At 42.3% G+C, this 20,380-nt stretch overlaps 1 protein-coding gene across 3 annotated transcripts in view; it reads left to right on the plus strand.

Annotated features, from left to right (window-relative positions):
• si:dkey-219c10.4 (high affinity cGMP-specific 3',5'-cyclic phosphodiesterase 9A) overlaps positions 1 to 20,380 on the plus strand; it is a 95,596-nt gene that overhangs the window by 42,327 nt on the left and 32,889 nt on the right. For 2 of the 3 annotated variants that reach the window (XM_067987126.1, XM_067987127.1), the window contains exons 2-6: positions 8,112 to 8,273; positions 10,905 to 10,956; positions 11,856 to 11,958; positions 18,546 to 18,688; positions 19,688 to 19,747. In XM_067987126.1, the coding sequence (XP_067843227.1) occupies positions 8,112 to 8,273; positions 10,905 to 10,956; positions 11,856 to 11,958; positions 18,546 to 18,688; positions 19,688 to 19,747 (520 nt within the window). The other variant, XM_067987128.1, reaches the window with a different exon arrangement.

Here is a 20,380-nt window from a genome sequence, read left to right on the forward strand (position 1 = left end):
ATGTGGCTGGTCCAGTTAAGTTTCTGGTCAATGGTGACCCCCAACTCCTGGTTGTTTTCAGTAATATGCCCATATCTACCTCAATAGGTGAAATACTTCAAGGTCCCAAAATAGATGCAGGTGAGGAAGGCCATTCATCCCATCTTGGTTCATCAGAAAGACCATATAGTGGTGGAGAGACTAGAGAAGCAGGGATTGTTCTCCTTAGAGCAGAGAAGGTTAAGGGGAGATTTAATAGAGGTGTTCAAAATTATGAGGGGTTTTGATAGAGTAAATAAGAAGAAACTGTTTCCAGTGGGTGGTGGGTGGGTCAGTCACCAGAGGGCACAGATTTAAGATAATTGGCAAAAGAACCAGAGGGGAGATGAGGATAATTTTTTTAACGCGAGTTGTTATGATCTGTAATGCACTGCCTGAAAGGGTGGTGAAATCAGATTCAATAGTATATTTCATAAGGGAATTGGACATATACTTGAAAAGGAAAAATTTGTAGGGCTATGGGGAAATAGCGGGGGAGTGGGACTAATTGGACAACTCTTTCAAAGAGCTGGCACAGACATGATGAGACAAATGGCCTCCTTCTGTGTTGTAAGATTCAATGATTCTAAGTGTGGTCTGATCTTGGTCTACATGTTTCTGATCAGGTATCCCAGACCACAGAAGGAAATTTATTGTATTGGCCAAAAAATTCACCAGAAAACATAAATTAAAAAAAAACAATCAAAAAACAATCATCCAAAGTACTTTTCTAGGATGACTCCTCAGTCATCTAATTGCTACTTTTGGATCTTATGAAGATTTAGAAATAGTGATTGCGCCGTATGTTGTATCTCACAGATATTGGGCCATAGCATAATTCATAATGACCCCATTCACATCATTAAAGGAGAGTTATGACCTACATTTGCTATTTTAATTTATAACTCAGTATTTTTCTCTGAAACAAATCCCATGGCAATTTCTGAACAATATGCTGAGGTGTTGCAGAGAAATGCAGCTTGTGGCAACATAATTCTTTCAGCATTGCTTCCAACCAATAAGGATGGTGAGCTGCAAGTGCAAATAACCACATGGGAATATGATGTAGTGGCAATAACGGAGATCTGGCTCAAAAAGGGCAGGATTGGATACTAAATATTCCTGAATACAAGGTGTTCAGGAAAGATAGGGAAGGAAAGAAAACTGCGGGGGGGGGGAGCAGTATTAAGGAGAATATTGCAGTGCTGGAGAGAGAGGATGTTCTTGAGGGGTCAAGGACAGAATCTATTTGGTTAGAGTTAAGAAACAATAGAGGTGCCATTACACTACTGGGTGTATTCTATAGGCCACCAACTAGTGGGAAGGATATAGAAGAGCAAATTTGCAGGGAAATTACAGAGAGGTGCAAGAACTATAGAGTAGTGATAATGGGGGACTTCAACTATCCTAATATAGGCTGGGATAGTAATAGTGTAAAGGGCAAAGAGGGGAAGGAATTTCTGAAGTGTGTTCAGGAGAACTTTCTTGATCAGTATGTTTCCGGCCCAATGGATCTGGTTCTGGGGAATGAGGTGGGTAAAGTGGAGGAAGTGTCAGTGAGGTAACATTTAGGGAACAGCGAAAAAGGACAAGGAGCAATCTAGAGTAAAAATACTTAATTGGAGGAGGGCCAATTTCAGTGGGTTGAGAATGGATCTGGCTTGGATATATTGGAATCAAAGATTGGCAGGCAAAACTGTAATCGAACAACGGACGGCCTTTAAAGAGGAGATGGTTCGAGTACAGTCTCGGTATATTCCCAGCAGCGGGAAAGGTAGAGCAACCAAAACCAGAGCTCCCTGGATGATGAAAGAGATAGAGAGTAAGAAGAAGCAGAAAAAGGTGGCGTATGACAGATGTCAGGTTGATAATACAAGTGAGAACCACGCTGAATAGTACAGAGGAGAAGTGAAAAAGGAAAAAGAGGGGCAAAGAGAGAGTTTGAGAATAGACTGGCGGGTAACATAAAAGGGAATCCAAAAGTCTTCTATATGCATATAAATAGTAAACGGGTAGTAAGAGGAGGGATGGGGTCGATTAGGGGCAAAAAAGCAGATCTACGCATGGAGGCAGAGGACATGGCTGAGGTACTAAATGAGTACTTTGCATCTGTCTTTACCAAGGAAGAGGATGTTGCCAAAGTCACAGTAAAAGAGGAGGTAGTTGAGATACTGGATGGGCTAAAAATCGATAGAGGAGGTCCTAGATAGCCTAGCTGTAATTAAAGTAGATAAGTCATCCGGTCGGATGGGCTGCGTCCTATGTTGCTGAGGGAAGTAAGGGTGGAAATTGCAGAGGTGCTGGCCATAATCTTCCAATCCTCTTTAGATATGGAAATGGTGCCAGAGGACTAGAGAATTAAAAATGTTATGCCTTTGTTCAAAAAAGGATGTAAGGTTAAATCTGGCAACGACAGGCCAGTCAGTCTAACCTCGGTGGTGGGGAAGCTTTTAGAAACGATAATCCAGGACAAAATTAATAGTCACTTGGATAAGTGTGGATTAATGAAGGAAAGCCAGCATGGATTTGTTACAGGCAAATCGCGTTTAACAAACTTGATAGAGTTTTTTGATGAGGTAACAGAGAGAGTTGATGAAGGCAATGCGGTTGATGTTGTGTATATGGACTTCCAAAAGGCGTTCAATAAAGTGCCACATAATAGGTTCGTCAGCAAAATTGAAGCCCATGGAATAAAAGGGGCAGTGGCAGCATGGATATGAAATTGGCTAAGTGACAGGAAACAGAAACAGGTGAACGGTTGTTTTTTGGACTGGAGGAAGGTACATATTGGTGTTCCCCAGGGGTTGGTACTAGGACCACTGCTTTTTTTGATATATATTAATGACTTGGACTTGGGTGTACGGGGCACAATTTCAAAATTTGCAGATGACACAAACCTTGGAAGTGTAATAAACAGTGAGGAGGATAGTAATAGACTTCAAGAGAACAAAGACAGGCTGGTGGAATGGGCAGACACATGGCAGATGAAATTTAATGCAAAGAAGTATGAAGTAATACATTTTGGCAGGAAGATCGAGGAGAGGCAATATAAACTAAATGGTACAATTCTAAAGAGGGTGTAGGAACAGAGAGACCTCAGGGTATATGTGCACAAATCTTTGAAGGTGGCAGGACAGGTTGAGAAAGTGATTTAAAAAGCATACGGAATCCTGGGCTTTATAAATAGAGGCATAGAGTACAAAAGCAAGGAAGTTATGTTAAACCTTTATGAAACACTAGTTCGGCCACAACTGGAATATTGTGTCCAATTCTGGGCACCGCACTTTTGGAAGGATGTGAAGGCCTTTAGAGAAGGTGCAGAAAAGATTTACTACAGTGGTTCCAGGGATGAGGGAGTTCAGTTATGTGGATAGACTGGAGAAGTTGGGGTTGTTCTCCTTTAGAGCAGAGGAGATTGAGAGGAGATTTGATAGAAGAGTTCAAAATCATGAAGGGTTTAGATAAAGTAAATAAAGAGAAACTATTCCCATTGGCAGAAGGGTCAAGAACCAGAGGGTACAGATTTAAAGTGATTGGCAAAAGAACCAAAGGCGACATGAGGAAAAACATTTTTATGCAGCGAGTAGTTATGATCTGGAATGTGCTGCCTGAAAGGGTGATGGAAGCAGATTCAATCGTGGCTTTCAAAAAGGAATTGGATAAATACTTGAAGGGAAAAAATTGCAGGGCTACGGGGAAAGAGCGGGGGAATGGGACTAACTGGATTGCTCTTACAAAGAGCCGGCACGGGCACGATGGGCTGAATGGCCTCCTTCTGTGCTGTAACTATTGTATGATTCTATGATTCATCCTGAAGTATATTCAGGGTGCCTGACATTATTGTAACTGGTTTGTGGTTTGCAAATGTGTTCATAAATAAACTTCAGACCTTTGGCTGAACACCTAACATTGTTTCAGCCAGTGGCCTCTGAAATTTATAGTACAGCAGTAGAAAACAAGGCTATAATTATGTCCGGCTTCTGAGAACACAATGTGCAAATGGAAAATAGTGCTATTTTCCCCCGTTCGTGAAAAGTCTGCAATAATCAACCAAGATAATTATGATGTGAAAGGCTCATCTTAATTAATCCACCTACATACGCTAACATCCTCCCACTATAGCATCCAGTTATTTCTTAAGTGATTCCAGGGTTTTTGTCTCCACCAGGCACATAGAGCTAAGAATCTTAGCATTGTATTATTACAGTGGATCATCTGAAAACAGAGGAACTCGGGTTATTGTAGTCTCTGTGGAGATTTCATTCCTCGTCAAACAATTTAACCTTTTCTAATGAAGCCAAAGACTGTAAATTTCAATAATTCTGAAATCTGTTAAAATAATTGTTCAGATCTGGTCATGAAAACACAAGTGAATCATCAAAACCCTGGTAGTGGTACAGAAATGGGCCAAAGGGCTGCTCTTTAATGTCAGAGGACTGAGTTATGAGAATAAACTTGAACATTTTAGTCCTGATAGGAGATAAACGAGATGGGATCTTATTGAAGAATATAAGACATTAAGTGGGATAAAAAAGTTAAATCTGGAGCACTATTTAAGTTAAATCTTGACTGCAGAACAAGTGATCACAGGTATAAAGTGATAACAGGCACATCGAGAACAAATGTCAGGAAGCGCTTCGTCACATAAAGAGTGATCAAATCTTACAAAGGCCTTCTGGGTAGGGTAGTGAAGGCAAAAGCCCTGAAATAAAGAAAGAACCTGCATTTATATAGCACCTTTCCCATCCTCAGGATGCCTCAAAGTGGATTACTTGTGAAGTGCCATCACCATTGCTATATAGGCAGACACAGTAGCAATTTGCACACAGAAGAGGTCCCACAAATAGAAAATAAATCATTGGCTAGATAATAAGTTTTCTTTGCGGGGTTGGTTGAGGGAGGAATGTTGGCCAGAACACCAGGAAAGCTCTCTGCTCTTCTTTGAGTAGTGCCACAGGATCTTTTACTTCCACCCACAGACTAGTCAAGCAACAGCCTGACATAGCCATACTCACAGAATCATATCTTTCAGCCAACGTCCCAGACTCTTCCATCACCATCCCTGGGTATGTCCTGTCCCACTGGCAGGCAGACCCACCAGAGGTGGCGGTACAGTGATATACAGTTAGGAGGCAGTGGCCCTGGGAGTCCACAACATTGACTCTGGACCCCATGAAATCTTATGGCATCAGGTCAAACATGGGCAAGGAAACCTCCTGCTGATTACCACCTACCGTCCTCCCTCAGCTGATGAATCAGTCCTCCTCCATGTTGAGCACCACTTGGAGGAAGCACTGAGGGTAGCAAGGGCACAGAATGTACTCTGGGTGGGGGACTTCAATGCTCATCACCAAGAGTGGCTCAGTAGCACCACTGCTGACCGAGCTGGCCGAGTCCTAAAGGACATAGCTGCAGACAGGGCCTGCGGCAGGTGGTGAGCGAACCAACACGAGGGAAAAACTTACTTGACCTCGTCCTCACCAATCTACCTGTCGCAAATGCATCTGTCCATGACAGTATTGGTAGGAGTGACCACCGCACAGTCCTCGTGGAGACGAAGTCCCGTCTTCGCACTGAGGGCACCATCCAATGTGTTGTGTGGCACTACCACCGTGCTAAATGGGATAGATTCAGAACAGATCTAGCTGCTCAAAACTGGGCATCCATGAGGCGCTGTGGGCCATCAGCAGCAGCAGAATTGTATTCCACCAGAATCTGTAACCTCATGGCCCGGCATATTCCTCACTCTACCATTACCAATAAGCCAGGGGATCAACCCTGGTTCAATGAGGAGTGTAGAAGAGCATGCCAGGAGCAGCACCAGGTGTACTTAAAAATGAGGTTCCAACCTGTGAAGCTACAACTCAGGACTACATGCATGCTAAACAGCGGAAGCAACATGCTATAGACAGAACTAAGCGATTCCACAACCAACGGATCAGATCAAAACTCTGCAGTCCTGCCACATCCAGTCGTGAATGGTGGTGGACAATGAAACAACTAATGGGAGGAGGAGGCTCTGCAAACATCCCCATCCTCAATGACGGCGGAGTCCAGCACGTGAGTGCAAAAGACAAGGCTGAAGCATTTGCAACCATCTTCAGCCAGAAGTGCCGAGTGGATGATCCATCTCGGTCTCCTCCCGATATCCCCACCATCACAGAAGCCAGTCTTCAGCCAATTTGATTCACTCCACGTGATATCAAGAAAAGGCTGAGTGCACTGGATACAGCAAAAGCTATGGGCCCCGACAACATCGCAGCTGTAGTGCTGAAGACTTGTGCTCCAGAACTAGCTGCCCCTCTAGCCAAGCTGTTCCAGTACAGCTACAACACTGGCATCTACCCGACAATGTGGAAAATTGCTCAGGTATGTCCTGTCCACAAAAAGCAGGACAAATCCAATCCGGCCAATTACCGCCCCATCAGCCTACTCTCAATCATCAGCAAAGTGATGGAAGGTGTCATCGACAGTGCTATCAAACAGCACTTATTCACCAATAACATGCTCATCGATGCTCAGTTTGGGTTCCGCCAGGACCACTCGGCTCCAGATCTCATTACAGCCTTGGTCCAAACATGAACAGAAGAGCTGAATTCCAGAGATGAGATGAAAGTCACTGCCCTTGACATCAAGGCAGCATTTGGCCGAGTGTAGCACCAAGGAGCCCTCGTAAAATTGAAGTCAATGGGAATCAGGGGGAAATCTCTGCATTGGCTGGAGTCATACCTAGCACAAAGGAAGATGGTAGTGGTTGTTGGAGGCCAAGCATCTCAGCCCCAGGGCATTGCTGCAGGAGTTCCTCAGTCCTAGGCCCAACCATCTTCAGCTGCTTCATCAATGACCTTCCCTCCATCATAAGGTCAGAAATGGGGATGTTCGCTGATGATTGTACAGTGTTCAGTACCATTCGCAACCCCTCAAATAATGAAGCAGTCCGAGCCCGCATGCAGCAAGACCTGGACAACATCCAGGCTTGGGCTGATAAGTGGCAAGTAACATTCGCGCCAGACAAGTGCCAGGCAATGACCATCTCCAACAAGAGAGAGTCTAATCACCTCCCCTTGACATTCAACGGCATTACCATCGCCGAATCCCCCACCATCAACATCCTGGGCGCCACCATTGACCAGAAACTTAACTGGACCAACCATATAAATACTGTGGCTACAAGAGCAGGTCAGAGGCTGGGTATTCTGTGGCGAGTGACTCACCTCCTGACTCCCCAAAGCCTTTCCACCATCGACAAGGCACAAGTCAGGAGTGTGATGGAATACTCTCCACTTGCCTGGATGAGTGCAGCTCCAACAACACTCAAGAAGCTCGACACCATCCAGGACAAAGCAGCCCACTTGATTGGCTCCCCATCCACCACCCTAAACATTCACTCCCTTCACCACCGGCGCACAGTGACTGCAATGTGTACCATCCACAGGATGCACTGCAGCAACTCGCCAAGGCTTCTTCGACAGCATCTCCCAAACCGCGACCTCTACCACCTAGAAGGACAAGAGCAGGAGGCACATGGGAACAACACCACCTGCACGTTCCCCTCCAAGTCACACACCATCCCGACTTGGAAATATATCGCTGTTCCTTCATTGTCGCTGGGTCAAAATTCTGGAACTCCCTTCCTAACAGCACTGTGGGAGAACCTTCACCACATGGACTGCAGCGGTTCAAGAAGGTGGCTCACCACCACCTTCTCAAGGGCAATTAGGGATGGGCAATAAATGCCGGCCTCGCCAGCGATGCTCACATCCCATGAACGAATAAAAAAAAACCTGAACAGGCAGATGTGATTTTGGTTTAATGTTTCATCTGATAGACAGTGCCTCTGATAAAATAGAGCACCCATATTACTGTACTGGAGTGTCAGCATGGAATATGTGCTCAAGTCTATCGTGGAGTTTGAACCGACAACCATTTGAGTTTGAAATCAGTCGAGAGTCAGTTACGTGTTTTGTTGGAGGGACTGTAGTTTCTAAAGGAGGATGAGCAAGATGGGCTCAATAGCCTCCAACATCGAAACTTATCTTTATGAATTGTACCAAAGTTTTTGTACTTATGTGCGTTCTTTTATTTTCTTCCAGAGGTTTTCCGAGCTGCTGCTGAGGCAGGTCCTCATGACATCCTGAAACTGTACAACACAAAAGGCAACATTATAAACATTTCACCAAAGCTGGAGTCTAATACTCTGCAAACACAGTACAAACTGGAAGTTGTTGCTGCTGATTGTAAGACCGAGTCCTTGGGTAAGAGATGTCACAACACAGTGCAAACATCACATGACAATCCAACATCGCAGACAGTGGAGGACAATTCAATATAGCACAGTATGGGCAGTGCCGAGTAACTCAACACAACACATTGGGCCAAATCTTGCTGGAGCAGGGCTTCTCACGGAGTACGCCGTTAGTTAGACTTTTTCCTGCACCCTTTAGTGCCATAACTTGCTGGAAGTGCGAGCTTATAATGGTGCGGTGAGGGCAACGGGGTATCTGGGCTCTTAGTGAACGGTGGGACCAACAGTCTATCTCTTTAACCAATGAGATTTAAGGATTGAGAAAGAAACAGAGGAACAATGGAGAAGAAGGGAGAATTAGAGTCAAATCAGGTACAGAAAGAGAAATAAATAGAGGGAACGAATGAGTGGATTAAGAAAGAGAGAAAAAAGACAGAAAAGGAAAGCAAGAATAAAAATTTGAAATTTAAAGAATCTCTAAGAAGATTTTACTACATGCAGGAATGAGACTGAATAGTTTAAATTATTCTCTTCCTTGGCCGGAGAGATTGATTGGCATTGCATTAACAATTATTACATCATTAAAAGGGTATTTATGCTATTAATTATGAGCCCTAACTTTCTGTGGCGAGTTTAATGGGCAATTAATGTGTAAATCCAGCAAGTTCTTAAAAATAATGGGTGAGATACCGTTTGTGTGAAGCAAATGGTGGAGCAGCGTAAATCAGCCAGCAAATTCTGGAGATTTTCAACTCATGGGGCACCCCTTCATCTCCTGAACTTGCTGGCTGGTTTGTGCGTTAGTAATGATGTGTGTCGTTAACATGCTGTTATTTTTTCAGAAAGATTTGGTCCTGTATGCAGTGCAGAGCAACTCAACAGAGCACAATGAAAAGACCAACCAACAAATAACAGCATAATATTGCAGAAAGAAGTACAGAAACTTTGTTTATTTTAAAGTGTTGCATCAGATACAAACTTTTACTGTCAAAGTCAAAGTTAACCCTGTCAAGGGGAAAGGGAGACCTCAATGATGTATGTAAATTGTTAATTGGTATAGCTGAGATAGACCACAGACTGCTATTTCAAAGTATGGCAACAAAATATGGTTATGGGATATAAATGGAAATTGGTAAAAAGTAAATTTAGAACATATGTCAGAAAAACTTCTTCACTGAAAAAGTGATAAACATTTGGAATAATCTAGGTAATAAGGACAAAACATTGGAGTTAATCAAAATGTAATTGGATACCATGATGGGAGACTTAATGTACGAGGAAGATCAGCTTTAATGGACCAAGTAACTTTTGACTGCAGCTGTACTTTGTCTCTTCACTGAGTACTGCAAAAGTTGGGAATGTTGATGGGGTTGCCACTGAGGCTGTCACACGAGGGGCAACACGAGCAGCAGCAGCAAGCATGGCAGCACAGACCTTCACAGGCACAGCCCAGTTTCCTGAAGATATGATGCCTTCATACTGTGTCGATACAATGAGAGGCACGCACAAACCACAGCTTGCAATGAATAAAGGTTCTAGTGCCTAGACCCACCTGGAGGAGTCCTGCACTACAGCCCTGAGTGAATCTCCAGATTTGTTGTGGTTTGCTGCATGCTACACACATGTGCAATTCAAAGGGGTCAAGCCTTACAGCCGCCAAAGGAAGAAGAAGTGGAGGAGCAATATGAAGAAGGGGATAAGGAAGAGGAGGATGATGAGGAAGACCAAGGTTAAGCAGTTCTTCCAACTGTAAGACAACATATTATTGAGAAGAGATTCTCGTAAGCAAACTCTTCCCCCAGCACACCAACAGTTCCATCTACTATCTGACCTACCCTTTCCACCCTCCTTCTGAATGCCCTCCAACACTACGACCTCATGGGTCTTCCTCATACATAACTAAGAATATGAAGACTAACATCAATGCAAAACCTCTTTACTTAACAGCATGCACATTGTGGATTTAACAGCTTTTCCTTCTCTTATTATTGAATTGTAATCACCCTAGTGCAATCCCTAAGTGTCTGGTTTCTACACTTATTTACCTATTCTAGTGCTCCTACGAGGTGGTTCCCCTGTTGCAGGAATCTGGGAGGTGAAAGGTTCCTGATCATCCACTGAGGGCACTTGAGATGGCTGTGGTGGGCGACCTCAATCAGCTCTGGCCCTTGAGTTTCCCGCTACAGACGGCTGTGTCGGGGCATCCATTTGTCACCTGCAGCCCATCAGCCGTATGGTAACGAAACCTGGACCTCAAAATGGATCAGGTTTCCCATCGCCACTATTGGGTGATGGTTGGCAACGTGATAGTTAAAATCTACCTCTATGATTCTACGGATGTTTGAAAGAACACTTTTAGTGTGTTGGCTCATATTTAACTATTGGTCATAATAATGTTATAAAACTACAAACGGTAACATTTTTCGCAGGGGTCTCTGGACCTCCAATCGTAACTTCAGTGAAGATACCAGATAAACACCGGAGAAGACTTTTTACACTGTTTCTCTGGGGTTTCCGCTGATTTTTACCCGAAGTCATGGTGGGAGATGGGGAGAACCCCCTCCCCACCATGAAAAGTTTCTGCCAGAATGTTTACGTGTTGGCAACAGGCCAGTAAATAAATCTTACTCTCTGGTTACAGGTTCTGAACTGGCAGCAGCATTGGGATTTGATCTGTCTGCCATGGAGAAAAGGTCTGTCCATCGCACCTTTCTTTTAATCATTCAGATTCTGTCTCTTTCTTTAATATGCTGCAGGCATTCCTTTTCTTCTGTTAAAATGCCGCAGTGATTTTGGTGAAATACATAGTTATGGAAAACAGGGACTGGCCATCAGTAGTGGAAAATTATAAAAAGAAAAAAAGCCATCATAGAATCATAGAATGATTACAGCACGGAAGGAGGCCATTTGGCCCGTCAAGTCCGTGCCGGCTCTCTGCAAGTGCAATCCAGCTAGTCCCACTCCCCCGCCCTATCCCCGTGGACCTGCAAATTTTTTCCCTTCAAGTACTTATCCAATTCCCTTTTGAAAGCCACAATTGAATCTGCCTCCATCACCCCCTCAGGCAGTGCATTCCAGATCACAACCACTCACTGTGTAAAAAAAAGTTTTTCCTCGTGTCATCTTTGGTTCTTTTGCCAATCACCATAGTCTATGTTCCCTATTTCTTGGCCCTTAAGCCAATGGGAACAGTTTCTCTCTACGCTGTTTAAACCCTTCATGATTTTGAACACCTCTATCAAATCTCCTCTCAATCTTCTCTGCTCTAAGGAGATCAACCCCCGCTTCTCCAGTCTATCCACGTAACTGAAGTCCCTAATCCCTGGAATCATGAGAGTAAATGGAGAATTAGATATATATTCTTTACCGTTGTAAAGAAAACTTAAAAACTTCCACTGCAAAGGCAACCCGCAGCTTGAGTCTCTTTCCTCCCCATATTACTGATGGGGAGGAGCTGCCTAATCAGTGGTGCATCTCCCTTCATTTGCTGGGGCTGTGATTTCAGACCAGCCTGAGAATCAATCTGAAGGAAATGACACCACGAGCAACATATGCAACAACATTTAAAGCTATACAAAATCCTTGTCCCTAGGTTACAGGAACTAGAGAAGAAAATTCTGGTTGAATCCGGGGAGATGCCATCCATCGTGTACGAGATGAGAAATCGGGTGGAGTCATTTCGGGAGAAACTTGAAGTAAGATAACTCAATTTTATTAATGTTTAGTGTCAAAACACCAAATCAGTACAATGCATTTCCTTTCCACACGTTGGGTATTTGTATATTTTTTATCGTATTATTTTATTGTGCATTTTCCATGAGTCTGTGTTATGGCAAATATCTTGATTGAATTATGCACAAAGGTTGAGCAAATAAATTTTAATGTATACTCTGATTTATTTTAGAAATTATGCTGTTTCTTACATAATTTGCAAACATTACAGGCTTCAAAACCAGTCCATTTTTTCCTACAGTTATTATTACAGTGCAAAACAGTTAAATGAATAATGGTTTTGCCAAGTAACCTGATTCGCTTAACCATTCTATTCTTTTGTCCACTTTAACTGTCGTATCAAGTTTGGCAGGAAGCTAACAATGATATGCAAACTGGATTGCAATTACAGTACTGTAAAGACGGTCACACTGTCGTTATGGAAAACTGACAGTATTAGGTCATTTGCTTCATGACAATATACACATTACAGTGCAGCACAACAAATCTTTTTTAAAAAAAAGTTTGTGTTACACCAAACTGTTTAGTGATTTCACTCTGGGAATCTCGGAAACTTTCAGCCCATTCAGCATCACAATCACTTTCACCTTATCAGCAAGAGAAATAACCTTCTTTAGAGGTGGCGTTTCCCGTATTCACAGAGACAGAGGGGGTCATTTTAACCTAACTCGCGGGCAGGAAACTGATGGGATCGGGTGGAGCGCTGGTTTTACACCCAACACAGTATTACTGTCTGTTAACTTCAATGGAGAGTAAAATTGGGTGAAGGATAAAACCAGCATTGCACCCGATCCTATCAGTTTCCAACGGGTGGTTTAGGTAAAATTGCCCCCAGAGTTTCTACCACAGTTTGTTGCCAAAGGATTTGTGCGTCACTGAAACATGGGTGAGTTATAAGTGTATTGATCCACTTTACTGAACATATGTGGATATGGCTGGATGTATATTGGGCAGAACAGTCACTCAAGTGAAGGTCGCATCAATTAGAACTTGATCTAAGGTTCTTCCAGAGTGCACCTGGAGGTCAATATGCCTGTCTTCTGGCTTGATCTCATTGTCCTCCAATACTTATTACTGGGCTTCCTTTTCCACATGCTCCATGGTAATGGTTCTTTGGATTGCAAAGGTGCGCAATAGACAACAGATTACAATGATCTTTGAGACCTTCATGAGGCTATATTGCAACACCATGGGATATGGAATTAGAGTAGACACCTCCAGTTGAATAGCTTCTACCAGCACAAGCACAAGGGGCCAAATAGCTTCATTCATGCTATAAAATCTATGATTCTGTACTACTTTGTCCAAATGTCTGAACTTAGGTTTCAACATTATGATGACCTGTTTAACCAGGATCCTGGTAGTCACATGTGCTTCATTATATTTCTCTTCAATTCTTATTTATGGCCGTCTCAAGGGAGTCAGGAGCCAGCACTTTGGGGATATCCTTAGCCCTCAAGAAGCAATCTGTCCAATTTTCCTGCCCCTCCAAATAATGGTAGCTCCATAGATTGTTGTAAAATGAAAGAGTCATAGATTTTGCCCATGGTCATAGACCAGTTGTGGAGTGGAATCCTTTTCTGTTCATGAAGACTATGGAATTGAGGGCGGGGACCAGTATGGTCATCAATAATGCCCTGGACTTTGGGGAAAGCTGTGATGTGACAAAGGTGCAGTATTCTCTCATGCTGTCGGCTGCTTTATATGGGAAAATTGGTAAAGGCACTAGCCCTGCCAAGCAAGGGAATCTGTCACTTGCTTATGGCATTGGTGCACTGCTGGTTGTGAAATTTGGCATATATTATTTCCCACTGTTGCTTGAAAGGATCCAGTTGCATCTAAGTTCAAGATTGTGATCACCATGATAGCTACTGACATCTGGCAGACCTGTCCCTGTCCTGGATCTTATTTGCAGGTCTGGTGGGAGAGATGGCATATTTCCCTGACTGACTCTCAAAAATGTTAATAGTTAACTCCTGAGTGGTAGACCATCAGAATCTTTAGGTTAATATGTTGAAGGGTCCACTCGATGTAGAGCTAACATATTCTGCCCATTCTTGGTCAATGGGATGAAAATCTGTTCTGTATATCTGAACTTGGATTGAAAGTTTCAAATCTGCAAGTGAAGAGGGCTTGAAAAACTGGCTTGAAATTGGAAAACTAAACATTTTTATATGAGGGATCAGCAAAAAAACCCCCAAAAATTTAGTTTTATTTTGAAACCAGTGTAGTTAACTTCACAACAATCATGATGAAACTGTTTCTAAAAACATGTTACTTGGTTCCATTCACATTGGCTGGCATGCTTTTGGGAACATCTGTCACTGAAAGGAACCTCTACAAGGCAGTAATCTGGATTCAGAGCCAATTTAAGCACAGAAGCGCAGGATGCTGGCCTCAACACCCCTCCAAAAAGGCCATCAGATGACATGAACTCTGAATAGCAATGTTCATAGAAACATAGAAAATAGGAGCAGGAGTAGGCATTCAGCCCTTCGAGCCTGCTCCACCATTCAATATGACCATGGCTGGTCCGCTATCGCAATACCATATTCCCGCTCTCTCCCCATAGCCCTTTATGCCTTCTGTGTCTAGAAATCTATCTAGCTCCTTCTTAAATATATTTAGTGACTTGGCCTCCACAGCCTTCTGTGGTAGAGAATTCCACAGGTTCACCACCCTCTGAGTGAAGAAATTTCTCCTCATCTTAGTCCTAAATGTCCTACCCCGTACCCCTCATTCTGAACCCCCCAGCCAGGGGAAACATCCTCCCTGCATCCAGCCTGCCGAGCCCTGTCAGAATTTTATATGTTTCAATGAGATCCCCTTTCATTCTTCTGAACTCAAGTGAATACAGGCCGAGTCGACCCAATCTCTCCTCATACGCCAGTCCTGCCATCCCAGGAGTCAATCTGGTGAACCTTTGCTGTACTCCCTCTATGGCAAGTATATCCTTTCTTAGGTAAGGAGACCAAAACTGCACACAATACTCCAGGTGTGGTCTCACCAAGCCCTGTATAACTGCAGTAAGACATCCTTGCTCCTGTACTCAAATCCTCTTGTAATGAAGGCTAACATGCAATTTGCCTTCCTAACTGCTTGCTGCACCTGCATGTTTGCTTTCAGTGACTGGTATACAAAGATACCCAGGTCCCTTTGTACATCAACATTTCCCAATATATCACCATTTAAATAATACTCTGCCTTTCTGTTTTTCCTTCTGAAGCAGATAACTTCACATTTATCCACATTATACTGCATCTGCCATGTATTTGTCCACTCACTCAACTTGTCTAAATCGCCTTGAAGCCTCTTTGCATCCTCCTCACATCTCATGATCCCACCTAGTTTTGTGTCATCAGCAAACTTGGAAATATTACATTTGGTTCCCTCATCCAAATCATTGATATATATCGTGAAAAGCTGGGGCCCAAGCACTGATCCCTGCGGTACCCCACTAGTTACCGCCTGCCACCCCGAAAAAGACCCATTTATTCCTACTCTCTGTTTCCTGTCTGTTAACTGATTTTCAATCCATGCCAGTATATTACCCCCAATCCCATGTGCTTTAATTTTGCACACTAACCTCTTATGTGGGATTTTATCAAAGGCCTTTTGAAAATCCAAATAAACCACATCTACTGATTCTCCCTTATCTATTCTACCAGTTACATCCTCAAAAAACTCCAGTAGGTTTGTCAAACATGATTTCCCTTTCATAAATCCAAGTTGATTTTGTCTAATCTCATTCATATTTTCTAAGTGTCCTGTTTATCACATCCTTTATAATAGACTCTAGCATTTTTCCTACTACTGATGTTAGGCTAACCGGTCTGTAGTTCCCTGTTTTCTCTCTCCCTCCTTTTTTAAATAGTGGGGTTACATTTGCCACCCTCCAATCTGCAGGAACTGTTCCATAATCTATAGAATTTTGGAAGATGACAACTAATGCATCCACTATTTTCATGGCTACCTCTTTTAGTACTCTGGGATGCAGATTATCAGGCCCTGGGGATTTATCAGCTTTCAGTCCCATTAATTTCTCCAGCACTACTTTTTTACTAATACTAATTTCCTTTAATTCCTCCTTCTCACTGGACCCTTGGTTCCCTAACATTTCTGGGAAGTTATTTGTGTCCTCTTCCTTGAAGACAGAACCAAAGTATTTCTTTAATTGCTCTGCCATTTCCTTGTTCCCCATTATAAATTCTCCTGTTTCTGACTGTACGGGACCTACATTTGTCTTCACTGATCTTTTTCTTTTTACATACTTGTAGAAGCTTTACAGTCCACTTTTATGTTCCTTGCAAGTTTACTCTCATACTCTATTTTTCCCCTCTGAATCAATCTCTTGGTCCTCTTTTGCTGAATTCTAAACTGATCCCAATCCTCAGGTTTGCTACTTTTTCTGGCAACTTTATATGATTCCTCTTTGGATCTAATACTATCCTTAATTTCTTTTGTTAGCCATGGTTGGGCTGCTTTTCATTTTGTGTTTTTGTGCCAGAAAGGAATGTATAATTGTTGCAAATCATGCATTCGTTCCTTAAATGTTAGCCATTGCCTATCCACCATCATGCCTTTTAATGAAGCTTCCCAATCTATCATAGCCAACTCATTCCTCATACTTCGTAGTTTCCTTTGTTTAGATTTAGGACCCTAGTTTTGGATTGGACTTCTTCATGTCCATGAGCTTCAGAGGGAAGGGTTGCTAGTTTCACAGGTTTGTTAGTGTAATCAACAGATTGGCTGCCTGTTCAATCTTCTTTCCCAGCTGTGCCTATCCCAGTTGCATAAAATTATGTAAGATGACCACGTAGCATGCAATTAGGGACCTCTAGCATGCACACTGGGATGGATGTTTTCAGTATCCTGAAAAAGTCTTTCTCTACCAAAATCCAGGATGCCGGGGAGAGTACCAAAGGGCCAACCATTACCTTACACTTCCAGTTTTGTTGCAGATCTACTGGCTTGTATTCCAGAGAAACTGTGGAGCTTGGTGCAAGGGTGGTATGTCTTTTGGTAGCTGTCATTGGTTTCTCCTTGCTTAAGGATTCAGCCTCTTTTTGTGCTTCATTACTATCCTCCTTGGAGATGGTAATTGTCTTTGTTTTGGATGATGATGACTCATGTGTAGAAATGAGAACTACATTGTTCTATTAATTCTATCCAAATTACCTGTCTTGTACATGCTTTCTAATTGGAGTGAATAAAAAGGATTAATACTTGATACTTTATGTTTGAAATTCCGTGTTAAGATCTGATGTGCATTTAAGTAAAATCAACTAACATTTAAAATATTTTTAAAAAATCTCCCCTGCTTTTTGGTCCCCTTGTGTCACACACCATTCATGGCTGAGAGAGCAGAAAGGTGACCTGATCCTACATATCTCTGTAACCAGGTACGAGGCGAAGGAAAGAAAATTTGTTTTTATATAATGCCTATCTCATCTCTCAGAAATGCCCCAAAGTGCTTCACGTCCAGTAAATTACTTTGAACTGCAGTCACTGTTATGTAGGAAAATGTAGCAGCCAATTTATGCACAGCAAGATCCCACAAATAAGAAAGTGATGATTGATCAGTTAATCTCTACTCGATGGTGTCAGTTGAGGGAAGACTGTTGACCAGGACACCATGAGATCTGCTTGCTCATCTTCAAATAGTGCCATGTGATCTTTAATATCCACCTGAACCACTGGAACAAGCAACTGGGGCATCCATTCAAGGTAATTGGCCTGGGCAACTCTCCATCTAATTTTTCCTCCCTACCTCGGCTTAGCGATTCTCCAGAGCAACATGGCTGAGATCTGGAATGCACCACATAGGGAATCACAGACCCGAAGCCAGTTGTCAGCTGTTAGCTGTCAGCTGTGGCTCAGTGGTAGCACTCTTGTCCCTGAGTCAGAAAGTTGTGGGTTCAAGTCCCACTCCAGAGATTTGAGCACAAAATCTACACTGACAATCCAGTGCATGCACTGTTGGAAGTGCCATCGTTTGGATGAGATATTAAATCGAGGCCCCGTTTTCTCTACCAGGTGGGCATAAAAGATCCCATGGCACTATTTTAAAGAAGAGTAGGGGAGTTCTCCCCAATGTCTTGGCCAATATTTATCCCTCAACCAATATCACTAAAGCAGATTATTGGCAGAAATTGGCTGCCGCGTTTCCTACTTTACAACAGTGACCAATCTTCAATTGTGATTCCGGATGATAACTGTCAGCAAGCTATTCCATCATAAGAGAGGGTAGGGGAAGTTTTATAGCTGAGCCTGACCCTGTCCGCAAGCACTATAATATCTCCATTGGACAGTAGTCATGAATGGGAAGTCAGACTGAAATTTCCAGGGTCATTAAGATCAATCATAGTTACTCCTACCGTCTTCCTGAATGAGATCACAGCATAAACCAGGGTTCATACCTGGGAACTTCCTAATCTGTACACCTCATTACCATACCATGTGGCACATTTAGCCACTGGGCTATGATTGGTGATCAAAAAGTGTACATTATTATTTTTTCATTCTTATTTAAACTCTTTCATATACACAGAGTGTCGAACACCTCAGCTGGCTAGGGCTATTTAAAGAGCTCTCGGAGGGGACGAACAAACCTTCACCCTTTTATCACAAACGTCCATTAAGAAAAACCAAAGAAGAGTGCCAGCAAGTGATGGAAAAATACCTGCAGATGAGGTATTGCACTTTCCAGAGGAACTCATTGTGGTGAAGCTATTTACCAGATAAACTCTCTTCTGCACAATTTTATTATACCATCATGAAAAGATGACCAAGACTAGCAGAAGAATGATTGTGCTGGAGAAAATAGTTTTCATTGTTAGCTGTTAAATGACATTAGCAGCTGATAAGAAAGATATTACAAATGACATATAAACTTGCACTTATATAGAGTCTTATCAAGACATCCCAAAGCACTTCACAAGCAATTCATTACTTTGAAGTGTAGTCACTGTGGTTATGTAGGCAAACATAGCAGCCAATTTGTGCACAGCAAGGCTCCACAAAGAGCAAATGAGATGGATGATACTCCTGGTTGAGGAAGAGATATTGGCCAGGATAACAGATAATTTCCTTCTCTTCCTTATATAGTGCCATGAGATTTTTTACATCCACCTGAAAAGGCAGATGGGTACCCAGTTTAATGTCTCATCAAAAAGACAACATCTCTGACATTGCAACTCTTCCTCAGTATTATACTGAAGTGCAGACTAATCACAGCCATGTCTAAACAGGCAAATTGTTTTCACTTTTTTTTAGTACTAGAAAATAACCAAAAGAAAAAGTAATTTCCATGGTATAAGTAAAATCATTCATTCTAGGTTATATAAGGTATTTTTGCTGCTGTAAATGTGACATAACATTACTTAAACCAGCTTGACTTAACTCAGATGGAGATTTCCTCAACATGGAGGAAAATAGGAGACTTGGCCAAACCTGTAGTCCTAGAGAGGAGCAAATGCTCTTATGCTTGTCTAAAAGGATTTCATTACCTCATCTCCTAAAACAGAAACTGAACATTAAATAGAAATAGGGGCTCGATTAGTACTGGGGAACAAGCTCAAAATTGCTTTGCTGAAAACTATAAAAATTGGTTCTTAATTACAGAGATATCATTGCTGTCAAGAGAAAAAGTGAAATTTTTGTTAAAATATTGCTCATTCCTTTTCAATGCAGCAGTCTGGAGGTCACAGAGGAAGTCAGGCAGTATCTGAAGACACCGGCCTTTGATAACTGGTATGCAAGCCCTTGGTTTTTACTAGAGCAAGCTTTTATCAGCATCACTTAATTGTATAACTCAACTGAATGCTAAATATGAGACCATTATTTTGCAAGTTAGAAGCTCATCTATATTTCTGAATTAATATTTGACAGGCTTGGAAAGTATGAATACGCTGTGATGCTATTGGAAGAATCTTCTCAGATTCTTTTTGTGAATTATGCATTAACCCTAAATGTTAATAAATTTTAAGTGATATACTGTGCTAGTTTCTATTAACTGTTGGTTGTCAGTTGATAAATTAGCAGCGATTTCATAAAGCATCAGTGTGCCATCGTCAATCCTTCAGTGTGGACTCCATCATACATTGACATCATGGAGTATGCCGGTTGTCAGTGTCCATTGTGACACCTCATTGATGACAAAAAAAATCCCCAAATCAGAATAAAAGTACCTTTCCAAACTCAACATATGTGTGTATCTTGAAACTTAAAAAAAATTTTCAAGTTCTCAATCGACAGGGGCATGTCCTAATGCTTCACTAGTTACCAGCAAACTATGATGTAGAATATCAGTTCCAATAACAAGTGGGATGGTTGAAGCTAACCTTGGAGGAGTCAACATTTTGGATTGGAAAAGCATGGGGAAGA

The sequence above is a fragment of the Heptranchias perlo genome, chromosome 7, assembly GCF_035084215.1.
Source record: "Heptranchias perlo isolate sHepPer1 chromosome 7, sHepPer1.hap1, whole genome shotgun sequence".
Classification (NCBI taxonomy): domain Eukaryota; kingdom Metazoa; phylum Chordata; class Chondrichthyes; order Hexanchiformes; family Hexanchidae; genus Heptranchias; species Heptranchias perlo.